At 40.3% G+C, this 16345-nt stretch overlaps 1 protein-coding gene across 2 annotated transcripts in view; it reads left to right on the top strand.

The window, feature by feature from the left end:
- The window catches only part of KLHDC1 (kelch domain containing 1), a 1359852-nt gene that overhangs the window by 1197458 nt on the left and 146049 nt on the right, over positions 1–16345 (top strand). Inside the window, exon 11 of one of the 2 annotated variants that reach the window (XM_078659708.1) lies at positions 5264–5348. The exons of the other annotated variant lie outside the window; for it this stretch is intronic. Within the exon in view, the coding sequence (XP_078515834.1) occupies positions 5264–5348 (85 nt within the window). The remainder of the gene's footprint in view (positions 1–5263; positions 5349–16345) is intronic. 2 annotated transcript variants of the gene reach the window in all.

Raw genomic sequence — 16345 nt, forward strand, 5'->3', positions numbered from 1 at the left:
GAGAACTTCAATGAACAACTTATAAGGGATCAGTTTGTGTGTCATTGCAAGGATAAGAACATCAGACAAAAGTTATTAGCGTTGAGTGATCCGTCTCTTGACGACACTATTAAATTAGCTAAAAGTGTAGAGACATCCATGGTTTCTCTCAAAGAACTCGAGGACAAAGTTATTGAACCTATAAACGCCTTAAGTTTAAATCCTTCTTCTAGGTTCAATAAAAGAAAATCCTTATCTAATCTCACTAAAGGTAAAGTTTGGAATAAAGCTGTTTCCTCTCAAATGTGCATGAGGTGTGGCAACTCCCAACACCTTAAAGGCTCTTCTTGTCCTGCATCCAACGTTGTATGCAACTATTGTAAAAAGTTGGGACATTTTGCTAAGGTCTGCCTTAAGTTGAAAAACAAGAAAAGTTTCGATAAACCTGTTGTAGGTGTTGTGGATTCTGATTCTTCTTCAGATTCTGAGATAACAATTGGTGTTGTCTCTGATTTTCCTGATGAATCAATAATCGAAGGTGATCCTGATTCCTGTGTTGACCCCATTATTGATGTGGCTGTTGGAGATAAAATTTTGAAACTGCTTGTAGACTCTGGTGCTAAAATCACCATGATTGATAAGGGTCTATTTGACATTACATGGAATAACACTCGTCCTCTTCTTCCTCCAGACCGTGCTCCTGTGTCTTACGAAGGAAGGAAGATTAGTCTCCTTGGCTTCTTTGAAGACATCTTATGTTTTCAGGGAAGGAAGATTAGAGGGAAAATTTATGTTGCAATTAAAGGACTCAATATATTGGGCTGGTTCCATCAGGGTCTTTTCGGAATGACACTTAAACCTGGTGCGAGGGAACAAGTTTTTATTGCTACATGTTCTGATTATTTAGAAATGCTCAAATGCAAATTTCCCTCTGTTTTTAGTTCAAAGTTGGGCAAAATAAAAGGTTTCAAGCACAAGATCATTGTTAAAGAAGGATCAACGCCTGTTAAACACAAACTTAGGGGTGTGCCTTTCAGCGTCAGAGATGACTTGAAGAAAGAACTGGAGATGTTATGTGAGAATGGTGTGATTGAACCTACTGAATCCTCTCTTTGGCTTTCGCCTTTGGTCGTAGCCCGTAAGAGGGATGGGAAACTTAGGGTCTGTGTTGACCTTCGCTCAGTCAACAAAGAGATTTGGGTAGACTCCCATCCTCTTCCCCGAATTAACGATCTTTTTGCAGCTACCAAAGGAGCAAAGTTTTTCAGCAAACTTGATTTAGCCAGTGCCTACCACCAGGTAGAGCTACATCCCGATTCCCGCCACATCACTGCTTTCATTTCCCCTTTGGGTACGTTTCAGTATAGACGGATGCCTTTTGGTTTAGCGTCGGCCGCTTCGGTCTTTCAGAGAGTTATAGGTAATATTTTGCAAGGTGTTAAGGGTGTGACAGTCTTCCAAGACGATGTTTTGATCTTTGGCAAAGATGTAGGTTCTCATGATTGTGTTTTAGATAACGTTCTTAGTTTGTTTCAGGATCATGGTGTTGTTTTGAAACTTGAAAAATGCAAATTTATGTGTACTGAAGTCGAGTATCTCGGCCATATTTTGACACAAGACGGAATTAAACCTAGACCTGGACTTTTGGACGCCATCTCTAAAGCTCCCACTCCATCTGATAAAACTGGAGTTAAATCTCTTCTGGGTATTTGCGAATACTACTCTAGGTTTATTCCCCATTATGCGACCATTGTACGTCCCATTAGTAATCTGTTGAAAAAAGGGGTCAAATTTGTTTGGTGTGAAGATTGTGTCAAAGCTTTTGAAGAAGTGAAAGTTTCCCTAACGTCTGATTCTGTACTTAAGCCCTTTGACCCTACTTTACCTTGTTGTCTTACCGTTGATGCAAGTTGTGTCGGTCTTGGTGCCACTTTAACGCAAAGCGAAGATGGTGTGGAAAGAACCATCAGTTTTGCTTCCAGAGTGTTGAGATCAGCCGAGATTCAATACTCTGTAATAGAGAAGGAGCTTTTGGCTTGCACCTGGGCCATTGAGAAGTTCAGACCGTTCATTTGGGGTAGGCGTTTTTTACTTCAAACCGACCACAAACCTTTGGTTAACATCTTAGGGAGTGGCCTTACTAAGTGTTGTACACCCAGGATTTTAAGAATGGTCACCAGACTCTTACAATACAATTTTGATGTTGTGCATATTGCCGGAGGAAAAAACGTAAGGGCTGATTTTTTGTCCCGCTTTCCTCCTGCTGTGTGTGATGACGATGTCGACATCCCATTTTCAAATCTTATTGATGAGGATTGTGATGATTGCTTAGTTGCTTGCGTAGATATTCCTGAGTTACAAGTTTGTTCTGAAGTTGAGTGGAGAAAGGCTTTTGAGAAAGATAGTATTCTTCAAGATGTTTGCAACTTTGTTAAAATGGGTTGGCCACGTGAAAAAGTGTTGTCTGCTTCTCTTCAACCCTATTCTAAAGTTGGACATGAGATTTCCGTTGAGGACGGTATTTTATTGCGCAACGATAAAGTTATCCCTCCTTTTGCTTTTAGAAAAGACATCATTGTCAAAGCTCATGAGGGCCATTTAGGTTGTTCTCTCACTAAACGAAGGATTCGCGAGATGTTCTGGTGGCCTGCCATGGATTCAGACATTGATAATTTTGTTGCAGAATGTTGTATATGTAAATCTTCTGATAAAAGTCTCAAGACTTGGGTTCCCCCTCTTATGCCAGTTGAATGCCCAGATCGTCCTTGGGCTAAACTGGGTATTGATATAATGGGCCCTTACTCTATGCTCAGTGGGTGTTTCAGGTTCATTCTGGTTTTAGTTGATTATGCTTCCAAATGGCCTGAGTATAAACTAACCAAAGACGCTGATACCAAGAGTGTAATTGAATTTCTTTGTGATGTGTGGAGCAGGGAGGGTTTTCCTGAAGTGTTAGTTTCCGACAATGGGAAACAATTTGTGAGCCATGAGTTTACCGAATTTCTCTTCAAGTCTGGTGTCAAGCATGTCAAAAGTTCCCTTTATCATCCTCAAGGGAATGGTCTCGTTGAGAGGATGAACAGAGTTGTTGGCGATTGTGTAAAGTGGGCTAGGAGTAGCAACGTTGAGGTCAGTAAAGCTTTGAAAAGCATGATTTGGTTTTACAGGACCACTCCTCACTCCTCCACTAAGATCTCTCCTTTTGAGTTAATGAGAGGTCGGAAGCCTAACACTTCATTTTGTCCTGGGTGGATGTCCAAATGGATTAAGTCAAGTTCAGATGTTTCAAGTCTCATGTCCATTGTTAAAAGTAATGTCTTGCTTGCCCAGTCCAAACAAAAGGAATATTTCGATGTAAGGAAAGGAACGAAAGAAAGTGTATTGGAAGTTGGTGATTGTGTGCGGATTCGAAAGTCTGGGCATGTCAGCAAAGGGGAAAGCAAGTTTGGACCTCCTGTAAAAGTTGTTAAAGTTACAAGTAATGCCATACAAGTTGAAGGTGGTTTCTGGTAGAATCTTAATAGAGTTGCAAAAATTGTCCGTGACTCTGATATTCCCTCTAAAGCTAGTACATCCTCACATGTTTCTGGAAATTCCTCCAATACATCTGTACTCTATAAGTCTTCCTCCGCTGACACTGATACCAGGAAGAGTTCTCGCATTGTAAATAGACCTTTGAGATTTAGAGAGTAAAATTACAAATGGATGTTGAGAATCAGGCTGTGTTTCTTTCTGCTTTCTTTTCTTTTCTCTTGTATTTTCTTTCTTTCATGATAATTCATTCTTTTAAGAAAAGGAGATGATGTAATATTCTAGGTTTGTTTTATTTCTTCTATTACTGCATATTAATACCTTGTCCCTTTAAATGTGACATCTATGTATTCTTAGAACCTTGCTATGTTGATTGGGTGCATTCCACTAAGGAATCACTCTACCTAAGACTATGACTGAACTGGTTGGCTGTGTCTGTTATGCCATCTAATAAATCTATCTCCATCAACTGAACCGCCTCCCTTGGATTATTACATCTTAATGTACATTAAATTTAGATTGAATGGTGCAGTAGCAGAAATCCAGGTTGAATTGAAAGGGCTCCATCAGGTGTCATACTCTCAACATGATATTGAGGTATCCAGAACGTTGATAATTTGTAAAAAGATGTAAGCATTGAGTAAGTAGTCTTTCACTCAACATCTTTACATACATTTCTAATCACCATAAGTCCTGTCTTACCTTTTGAAAGTGTTTGTTTGCAAAAACCGTGTTGCCTTTTTAAATGTTGTTTCGCAATCAATAGAGGGTCCATTGGCAAAATATTCAATTTCAGTGTCAGAATCCACAATTAACTTATATTGTTTGGCTGATGTATAAAACCAAATGATACATTTTAATCTTCTAGAAAAGGTGTTTGCCAAATCAAAAATCAGTCTGGATCTTTGTTCTGAGGTCTACATCTCCTAGTAGCAGGCAGAGTATGGCCGCAGCAACCAAACGTTAAAACATAGGGCCTGATTTAGAGTTTGGCAGATCTGGTTACTCCGTCTCAAACATGATGGATACCCCGTATCTAATAATGCAAGTCAATTATATCCTATGGCTCTTGTAATATGGCGACGAGATATCTGTCACTTTGTGATGGAGTAAGCCATCCGCAAAACTCAAAACCAGGCCTATAATCATAGTCGCCGTCCTTGGCGTGAGGCCAATGACACAGATGTTCACATTCTGAAACAGTAAACTGTCTGCATGAAATAAGTGTTCAGTGTGAAACAAACTAAAGGTCAACATTTCCTTAAGAAACTCCTTTCAAAAGTAAATAGTTATTAAGAAGAAATGTGGTACATTCTAGAAGAGGAGATGAAGTAAAAACAATATGCGGATTCAAAAAAGTAGAGCAAGCACGGAGTTTCCTCTTTGTGAGGGAGTATGGGAAAATCCTAAGATAAAGTAGGGATTTTCCTTCATATTTGGTCAGTATGTGGGAAGACTGGACAAGCGAGTTGGCCCTCATCTAAAATCATTTTGTTTCAAGAATTTGAAAATTGTTGTCTGCCTAACTTGTGGACGCACAAACTGTTTTCAAACAGCTCTTTTAAAAATCACGGTGGGTGGCATGTTTCGGAGGAGGGGCGGAGCAATATGAACAGCAGCCATCTTTCAACTTTCAATAATCCGGGTTTCCAGACTGTTTTAACTGCAGGATGTGTTTTTTTGTTATACAAATGTTTTTTTGCGGTAATATTTAAAACATTGCACTTAACAAATTCTGATTACATGTTTGCAGATTATGGCACACAGCCTGCCTAGGAAAAGAAAGTGAAGTGATGGTCTTTGGTGGAAGTAAAGATGACTTGTTCTCACTGGACACAGTTAGTACATTAAATAACACATTTTCTGGGGTTTAATATGTATTTTCTTTTTATAAATATATGCTACAGGACGTGCATGTTTGTATGTGTAAAAAATACACCACTGAATATGTTGTAAAATGGGTAATTTATTGATATTTGTTTCTTTTTACTGGGCTATATAATTTCATGGCTTCTTAATTGCCCAAGCAATAGTTGAAGAGGGATATCTTCTGTTTAGAACTCCTACAAGATTACATTGAGACTGTCATTTGCATTTAGGTAGAATGCATGTTATTTTGCTATATGTAAATTACGTTGAAAGTTAACCTCTACAATCCAATGTGTAGTATCTCAGATATTTTAGCTCGCACCTTCTCCACATCTCATGTTTCAAAAAAGCCTCTGGCACCTGGAACTTTCAACCTCACTTCCTCAAATATTTGCAATAAAATAGTGATCTATGTTCCTTGCAAGAATATTTCATTTCAATATATGTTTGAATCATTCTTGATTCGAGGGTTTCTTTTTATTACCATTCTGTCTAAAGCTGCAGGACATGCTTAGATGCTTGAGCTGGGTGTTTATGCGATGTAAACAAACCATATACGTATGTAACGCAAAGCAATGTGGCTATGTTTATATATTCAAATAGTTGCTCTTGGATCGAGCATCTACCATGTGTGAACTGCACCAATACATTGACTGCACAGGGAAATATTCTAAATGTGTGTGTAGAGTGGTTAAAGGTGCACATGCATCTCAGCCTTCCTGCACTAGCGGTATCCCCACATGCATATCTGGCTGCTTCACAATTCTTTTCTACCAGCCAGATTCATCATAATAAAATCGGCTCGCAAAGGGCCAGATTCTGAGAATCTGGCCCTTTGCGAGCGCAATTTTTGCATTTGGGATTCATCATCCCAAATGCAAAAATCGCAAATCTAGAACTCGCTAAATTGCGATAAATTGCATTTAAGGATTCTCAATTTGCGATTCCTTTAATGCAATTCATGAACCATTTGAAAATTGCGAATTCGCAATCTGGGGCCGCTATTTACCGCGAAGTATAACTACGTGGTAAATAGCGAAAACTTAGAAAAATGCACTTTAGTGCATTTTTCTAAGTTGCATGTTACACACACACATGTCCTTTAGACATGTGTGTGCGCAACACCAGTGTACATGACCATTTCAGGGGTGCTACAGGGTTGGCACCTTTGAAATCGCTTCCTTATTTGCGATTCGCTAATTGCTAATCGCAAATAAGGAATGAATGGGAAAGCCATTCCTTATTTGCGATTTGCAATTAGCGAATCGCAAATAAGGAAGCAGTAGAAATCGCAAGAAATATTGCAATTTCTACATGCATCCTGTTTTGCAAGTCTTTAATAGCGATTCCTTAAAAATCGCTATTAAGGACTCGCAAAATGGGACATTGATGAATCTGGGGGTACGTTTTTCTCTGAAATTCGTTAAATGAATGTATGATGTAATGCAGTTTAGTTCCGCAGTAGTGGAAAATAAAACCTTTTTTTAGTATTCACAATGAAAGTGCTAACAGCTAAGTCACGCCCCCATAGTTTCCTACATAGCAACTCCCACCTCCCTGTCGAAGCTTAGTATTTCAGCCTGCGTTTTCTAACAAATCTTACCACATTTATTACTATGGCGTGTCATTTTGTGGTTAGAAATTCAAAGCCGATACATATTCCTTTACGTTTATATGGTATTGAGGCTGTTGATCTACTCGCGACTGTTTCGTGGCCTAATAGCAACCTTTGCTAACCTAATGAAAGAAGTTGTGGCCTAAAGACTAGAGCTGGCGACTTTAGAAGCGAGGCACCAGGTTCGAATCTCGTCCTCGGCACAGCATCCTGTGGTTCTAGGCAAATCCCTTAACCTCCCCATGACTAAACAAGCATTGGCATAGCCAATAGGTCTCGCCTTTGGGACCTTTTAAGTGTTTAACCATGCAACAGTTGATGTTGTTGCTGGAAGGATATTGTGCTGCATAACTAAATACTTATAAAGCCCTAAAGGCGAGACCTATTGGTTATGCCAATGCCTGCTTTAAAAGCCATGTTGCACAGATAGACCTATTGGCTTTTCCACTGCTTGTTCAACCAATAGAATATTGAGTCTTCTTGTATCAGGTTGCCTTTTGTAAGTGTCTTCCCAGTTATCTTGATTGGAAAGCTGGGGCTGGCTCGAAGCCCTCTCTTGGCACGGACACAGGTGACATAATGAGAAGATGTGTCGTGCACGCCCAGCCAGGGTCCACGCGTGATAGATATATCTGTAACACATTTTAATATATTGTAGTGTAGTTCCTATTATCCCAATAGGCTCTGCGCATTGGAATAATATCTTCAATAGTATAGACCTAGGACGGAGGTTAACTAGGTCTTCTACTGACGATATTAGACTTAAAGTTTTGTGTTTTGCCAGCTAGCTCAGAGTTCACTAGAAACTTTCTCGAATAGGCAAGGAGGAGTTTAACCTCCCTGGATAGACAAGAAGGGATTTAGTTTCTGACAACCATAGAACATGACAACTTTGCTCTCCCCTAATCAAGAGTGTATTTCTAGAGTCGTGTGAAAAAAAAAAGACAACTTATTTTACTCAGTCAGTTCAGTGCATTCTTAGTTTCACCAGATTGTAGAGAAAAGGAAGAGACGGGCGTGTTCAATAAAAGATGTTATTTATTGATCAGTCTCTTTTCTCGTACAAGAGAAATGAATCGATATTATTGCGATACTTATGGTTAAGTAAAGTGCATACAATAAAAGCAGGAGTATAAAATAATACTGCAGAAGCATTGATATGGTTTCTAAGCCATATGATATTTAAAACTGATAAAATAGATACATACATATATACATTTGACTAATCGTACTCAACTGGTGCTTCTAACTACGCCTACCCCAATGTACCTGACCTAAGCCTAATACGTGGGCGGGAGTAGATAAGTAGCAGTTTAAGTTTAAGTTTGTTTTGCCAAGTGACTGACTCAAGAATTCTCTGCAAGGGGTTGTTCAGTTCTGTACCTGAGATCTAGAATGGTTGAGGACTGGTATCTCTCGTCTCTGGTCTTGATATTCCAGCTGCCTGCGAGGGCTGCTTGGAAGCGCCGGAGCTGGATTTCTCGGCAGGAGAAAAGCAGCGTCTCGTTCTCAGCGCGTCAGGAAGGCGGGGCAGCGCCAGCGGGGTCCGCTCTGTGCTGGCCTCTTCGGCAAGTCTCGCTGCTCCGATCTCGTCACCACCGCGTGTGTTTGCTTAAGGCAATGTCGGTAATATTTATACCTGTAAGGTGCCGAGATTGACGTAAGGATGGACATAGATACGTCAATAAGGATGTCATACGGACTGGTCGTTAGCACATTCTTTACTGAAGTTCTCGGTGAAATCAAAACAATGGCCGCAGGGATTTTCCCAGGTTGTCATAGGTTTGATTTGTTTTGAGAACTCCGTATGCCTTATCAGGGGCTGGAGGAATAGTGCTTGCCTAATTAGATGGCAAGCGTTATGACCTAATCAGATAACGCGTTCCTGTGCCGTGGTGTGGCTTAATCAGATAACGTTTTTTGTACCGTGGGATGGCTGCTAGTTAATTATTAACCAGAACAGGGTCAGGAATAGGGGGATCGATACAGAACCTATAGGAATACATCACACCCACTCCACGCAGACTATGTCCATATTTACAAATCTAGGCATAGTAAATATACAGTAGTGTATGTGTATACCGTACCACCCCAAAATACATCCATATGCATTTCGAAATTATGTAATACACGAGAAAAAAATTATCATAAGCATTATATGCACTCAAGCAGTAGAAAAATGCTAAATTAATCACGCATATTCATACATCATTATTAATAAAATATTGAAAAATAACACATGAAATGGCTCTTAATACAGAAGGAAAAAAAATGCGAGACCATTTCATCACAAAACAAAATATTTATGAACATGCCAGAGGGCAGCTAATGTCTCTAAAGTTCCTAAAATAGAAATTTATTTCCCTAAGAATAGTTTCTACCTTAAGCAGAAGATAAGTGTCCCAAAAAACTGTAAAATATTTTGGGGCCGCTGAAAAAATTATGTTCCGCTGTCCGTAAACTGGAGAAAAATTGTTCATGATACTTTATTATCAAAGTTGAAGGCCAAATTCAGGGTGTTGGGAACGCCGTGTGCTAGCTTGCTCAAAAGTCATTATTTCTGCTCTGGTGAGAACATCATATCATTTAGACTCGAAAAAACTGTCAACAGCTTCCTGTGAAAGTTCCATTAACTCGGAAAAAGATGTTACCATGCATTCATGAGCATGATTGCCTTCATTGATGTTTTGATCAGCATAGCTGACAGAAGGTCGTACCTGATCGATGCTGCTTTCATCTTGAACCTCACTACCCCTCAATCGTAGTGGTGAAGTCTCCACGAATGCCGTCATCAGGATTGGTAGCCGCTGGGGACAGCACAATGCATGAGCCGTGATCAGACCCAACAAAGTTTCTGCATCCATTGGCGCATCCGATTGTAGCGTCAGACAGGTGTCTAACACGCATTCTTCTCCGCATAGCAAGCACCTTAATACAGGTAAAACACAACTTTGCCACATTGGTCTAAATGAAAGAAACCAAGTCATGTTCAGGTCTCTAAGCCGGGACAGTCCAAGGATTTTAGATATCCGGTCCCGGTATCCAATGGCTAGGATTGTTTCTTCCGTTGTCGCAGGTGTTTTGTCTGTGACACGGTTTGCCATAGCGAAATAACAGAATCAAAAATAGGATTCCTGCCACTAGTCCCAAAAGGAGAGGAAGTCCACCAAAGATGGAATGGACAAAGTCCGGAAAAATACCCAGAATGGCTTTAAATGGTGTTAAAGCCCCCGAAAACACTGTCTTAAATACATTTGAGACTCCACTGGTATCAGAAATATTTAAGATTTCGTTCAGGATTTCTGCGAAATGTATGGGGGAATTAGTTGATAACAATGAATGAATCTCTGCCGTTGTCCTTGCAACTTGGAGATCATACGTTTCTTTTGATGACGTGAGCCTGGTCGGCGTCTGAAGGAGCACTGTTTTCATTCTGCTTAAAGTATCAACTCGAATGGAAGCAATTTTCAAATTCGGCCATAACCTTGCCTCCCTGTCTGGCATTGCGCTGGGGAACAATACTCGTTCACAGCACATAACCTTCGCAGTCGTAGTTATGAGATAAGCTATTCCGGGCACCAAGCTACAACATCTGCGGTCTACGATTATAATGTAACTCCCGTTCGATAGTCTCCTAAAGAATGGTTCTATTTGTGTCGCAGGTGTGCCTAGCTGGTGACATGAAAGGTTATTTGAGGACCCTTCACAGGCTCCGTGTAAACTAATACCATTACACAGAAGTGTACCGCTTAGTGACATCGCACAATTATTGCCACTAAGAAACACTTTCCGGCCTTTATTACTGACACATGCATGTGAATAGGGCAAGTTCCATGTTGACTTAATGTACCCTTTACCCAATTTTTCGTACATGCCAGCCTGTATATATTTTTGGCAGTATTGAAACCTGAAAGTAGATATTGGAATATTAATTATTCCATGTATTATCCATTCACTGACAGGTCGTTCTGACATTGTCAATGGTAATCTCTCGAGTTTCTCAATGCTCAGGATTGTATAATCAGCACCCTTCTGTGCCATACTGATTTGTTTATCAGTAAGGTTAAAGATATTGAATAGTGACGTTGTGTTGATTAAACGCCAAGGCACATAGCCTGAACGCAGATTTTGTAACGTCCAGCCAAGTTGTACAATAGAACGCAACTGGGACTGACCGTGTTGTAACAACAGTAAGTCTTGCGATATTATGTCGATTGCTGAAGACACAATGCTGTCCAAAGAGTATATTCTGGAGGACAGAGTCATTAACCCATTGTCCACTACAGAAAGTGATTTTTCCAAATTAATACGGTCAATTTCCCGTATTCTCTCTGATGTTTCAATTTGAGTTATTTTCCAGGCTTCGTTATAAGCTGCATATACAGAGGCTGCTATGAAGCGTTTTTGACGCTGTTTGCGCGGTCCCATAATGAAATCACGCAAGTCAGCACCATCAGTAAGTAAAGTTAGGTGTTGCTTAATTTCTGCCAGTGTGGATGTTTGTAGCCACTGAAGGCAGAGCTTGCCCACACTGTACGTGGTAATTATCCCTGGGTGTTGTCTTTGGGGATATCTAGGGTCTGGCCTGGTCAATGTGAACCCCTGGATTTTGTTCAGGAATCTGTCTTGACAGTTATTTGTATCTGTGGGCCAGATCAACCATTGTTTCCAATCAGGATGTGTTCTGTTTTGGCTTAATATATGGTTTACGTCTATCTCCTCATCTAAAGATATATTACCGTTCATTGATGGCTTTGGAATAGACGGTTTGTTTAAGTCTTTGATTTTAGCTAGGCCAAGACAGGTAGTTTGTTGAACAGTGTCATTCAAAAATATCATTTGTTCTGGGATCATGCAGGCTCTAAACAATGATTCTATACCTTGTACTTGCCATTCCTTTGTACCCCAAACACTTTTTACTTCAACATTTTTGTCCCAGTAATCTAAACCAAATGTACTCATTTGCTCAAAAAATGAGTCTGAATATATCAATTTAGTGTTTGTAAGCATGGTCTTTGTGCCTGTCTTATTCGACAATTTGAAATAAAATGTTTCTGCATTACTTGTGTTGAACCCTGAAAAATATGAATATTTGTCATAAAAAGTTCTTGAGCTACCTTTTGGAGGGGTTACGCAGTGTTCCCATTGATTATAATTTAAAACATTTCTAGGTTGTGCAGATTTATGCAGATAATGATTACTATAGTGATTATAGCAGAACATTTTATCATAATTAGACGAACCCTGCAAATAATCATGTTTTGTAAATTTAGCAGACATTACTAGGTCAGACATCATATTATTAATGCTTTCAACGTCCCAATCATCAGCAACTGAGCTTGGTTTTACAAAGTCACTCAATGAGATCTTGATTTGATGTGGATACTTCAGGATTTCAACCGGACCATAGATTTCATAATCAGTATTGTCCCAAGCTACCCCACCGGGTATAGGATTGGCTGTGAAGTTGACTGAAGAAAGTTCTCTTTTCTCGACGTGTGAGGACGTGTGTGGTTTGAGGACCAAGTTGATTTTCTGGCTTGCTGTGTCCATTTTAGCATATTTTCCCTCAATGAAGTGTCCCATACATAGTACCATGATGAGCCAAAGTATGAGGATAAGTGCACCTAAAGCCACCCAGAATTCAATCCATGGAGAAATCAGATAGGTTTCTTTCAGATGTTCAAAAAGTTCCTTAGCTTTATCTTTAAAGGTTTTTGTTGATGTTTGTTCCTTTGATTCACTCAGGTCTTCAGATGAATCACTGCAGTTGATGAAGTAACCGGATGCCGTTCTGTCTATTGTTCCTATTGTTTCAGGATTGCTGTTTGCTTTATTAGTGTGTTTTGTTGCAGCAGCATAGTCATTTGTTACTTCATTGTAGATTGGTGTGTCTCTGCTAAATGTTTTTATTTGGGTTTTTAGAGGTTTAAGTTCCATAGCATTGTTGCATAGTCCTTGTTGTTGTTCTGTTGGCATTTCAAATGTGAGTAGCCTCTTAGATTGTACCTCTGTGTTTGTAGCAAACCTTGGTGTTCTACTACTCATCGGGAGTCCACTTGGCCTACTGTTTGTTATCGGCCACATGATTGTGGTTTTATCAGGTCGATTGATACAACTCTGTTCTCTTTTTTACCAGCAAGGGGCTGTAGTACTACTGATCTTGTCCCGTTGATAGACAAGACAGGAACTGCTTTTCTGTAAGAAGGCCCAAATTCCTTCTTTACCGCGATCTTTTCTCTGACTAGATCCCCGACTTTTGGAATCCAGACAGGTCTTGCTGGGACAGGTGGTTTTTCTTCAGTGGTCGTTGGCTGTTGTTTCAACTTTATGTTGCTCAGGTCTTTCCTTGTTTCGTTTAAGTCCTGTAAAATAGCCAAACGATCTTTGATATCAAAGCTTTTTTCTTTAACCACTGAAGTCTGACTGTCAAGATCTAAGACCATCATTCTAGTTCCAAACAATAATTCGTACGGACTGAATCCCCTCAGAGAATTTCTTGGCAGGTTGTTTAGACTACGTTGGACACTTATTAGATGTTTGACCCACCCAGCTCCCGAACCTAATACCTTTGCTGTTATAGATTGCTTTATGTCACGGTTTTTTCTTTCTACGATTCCGTTTCCCTCGGGATGAAATGGACAAGAGTACCGCAATGCAATGCCCATGCTGGTCATGGCCTCCTTATAAGCTCTAGAGCTAAAAGCAGGACCCTGGTCAGAATGCAGCATGCCAATTGCGTATGTGCCGATAAAGACTCGCAAATCTTTTATAACAGTTCTGGTGTCAGCCGATCGCTGGGGCCACATCCATATGAATCTCGTGCATGAATCCACTGCAACCAAGATATATTTATAGTTACCATCCCTTTGTAAGGGACCACAGTGGTCCAGGTAAACACAGGCTAATGGTTTATCCTAGATTAGAAGGGGCGTCTGCGCTGGTCGTCTCACTGTTGATACTTTCATTTTTTGACATATTTCACATTCTAGAACATAGTTCCGTGTTTGTCTTCTCATTTGTGGCCACCAGTATCTCTGTTTTAATAACGATACTGTGGCTGAGACGCCAGCATGTACAGAAGCAAGTCCTTCGTGTGCCGCTATGATTAGTCCTAACCTATGTTCCATGTTTGGAATTGCCCTATCCCCCACTCCAGGGATTCGAGCAAACCGAACATTGTTTGTGTCAGTTATATATGAGTACTTCACTGGAAAGCCTTTCGGGAGTGTTTCTATCGAATCTTTTCCTGTAGCGCTGACAGCTTGTAATATCTCGCTGTCTATTTTTGTTTTCGACCGTGTGATGGCAGCTACGGAAGCCGTTTGCACAGCTGCCTTCGCGGCCTCATCAGCCAATGAATTCCCTGCAACGTGAACGCCATCACGTTGATGACTCAGTGTATGTATCACGTGAGTCTTTGGTAGTTCTTTTTGCAAATGAACTACTTGTTCCCAAAGCATTTTATGCTTGATTGTGCCTCCTTTTGCATCCTTAAAACCATTCTGAAGCCAGATCTGCAAGTATTCATTGTAAGACTGAACGCAATAATACGAATCGCACACTATGAGTGTGGGGAATTCTCGATCGGTATTTTCAAGCGCCATCTTGAATGCCAGTAGTTCAGCTCGCTGAGCTGTACAATCTCCTAGAGATTGTGTTTTAGTGACCGCTGGTTTAAATTTCCCTTCGTGCCAGCGACCTTTAACAATCGCGCACGCAGCACTGTAAGCTTGTTTACCCCCTACTGCGGGTTGTGCTGACCCGTCTGTATATATTATACAGCCGTAATGTTCTAGAGGCAGAATTTCGATTGGCGGAGGACATTCAAATTCGTATTGGAGAAATTCTTGTGTTTTTAAATTGGGATCAAATTCGTATACCACGTCTGTTGCAGGAAGAGAATTAGCCCACTGTATCCACCTTGGATGGAGTGCTTTAGCATTCGGAATGCTTGCCTTTGTTACCGCCTCCAGGGCTGGTATCGGTGTCACGATGATTATTCGTTTACCTTTTACTAGGGCCCGCTCCTTTGCTACAGCAGTCTGTACCGCGGTCAGAATTTTTTCCGTTGGACTAAATTTCATTTCAGCCTTTGTGTACAAGTGTGATTTGTATGCAATTGGTACCTTTTCTCCCTCATTAGAGGTCAGGTATGTGAATCCGCATCTTCCTGGGATGACTCGAATCACAAGATTACGTGTGTTATCACGTGTTTCTAATTTTGTTTTAATTAACATGTCTGTTTGTAAAGATCTCAAAATTTCTGTGTGTTTTTGAGTCCAATTGATTCTTTTAAAATCTGGTTTTATTAGATCATAAAGGGGTTTGACCCTTTCTGCGTAATTTGCAATGTATGTTCTTCCGAAATTTAGGAAGCCTAGAATTGATTGTAAGTTTTTTAGTGTTCTAGGAGCTTGGAGTACAGCACATTTCTCTAGGAAATTGTCAGCCAGGCTTTTGCCTTCACTTGATAATTCATATCCTAAAAACAGGACTGTTAGATGGGCAATTCTTGATTTCTTAAAGTTGAATTTGTAACCCTCTGCTGCGAACCCAAGTATTATGGTGTTCACTCTCTTCAAGTGAGTATCCAAGTCATCATCTGTTAGGTAAATGTCGTCGACATATGATAATGCCTCGTCATCGTATGTTTGTAGTAATTCTGTTACTCTCTTTGAGAATAATCCTGGGCTGTTCTTGTGCCCCTGGGGTAAACGGCAGAAACTTTTTTGCGAGCCATTTACCGAGAACGCAGTCAAATATCTGCTCTCTGGTGCTATATTTTGACAAAAGAATCCATTAGAGATGTCTAATGTTGTTTTGTATTTTTTGCGCACTATGTTATTCATTAGTGCAGCACTATGCGAGTTTTGCACTGCAAAGGTTTTGCAACATGAGTTAAGGTGTCTGTAATCCAAAACTAGACGATATGAGTTGTCTGGTTTGGAGACAGGAAACAAAGGATTGTTCATTTGTGAGGTGCAGGTTTCAATCACCCCCTGGTATTCAAGTTGATCTAGGATCTCTTTTACCTGTTTTTTGGCTTCTTGCTTAATTGGGTACTGCCTCTGTGCAGTAGGTTGTGATTTTAACTGGATTTTGTGAGGAGGAGAGTCCTCATCCCATCCTACATGATTTTTATATAAAGCAGGAGCTTGAGCTACTGCCCACTTTCTAGCAAGTGTATATTTTTTATGAATTGGAATATGATTTGAGAAGGCAGGCATAATTATTTCTTCGCCATGAGGGCACTCCCTGACAAACTCGGGTGGCCAGTCTTTCTCAGCTAGAAGGATGTCATAGCCCTGTGAGAGATTATCCCAAAATAGTCCCCTTATTTTTCTAGTC

The sequence above is a fragment of the Lissotriton helveticus genome, chromosome 9, assembly GCF_964261635.1.
Source record: "Lissotriton helveticus chromosome 9, aLisHel1.1, whole genome shotgun sequence".
Taxonomy (NCBI): Eukaryota; Metazoa; Chordata; class Amphibia; order Caudata; family Salamandridae; genus Lissotriton; species Lissotriton helveticus.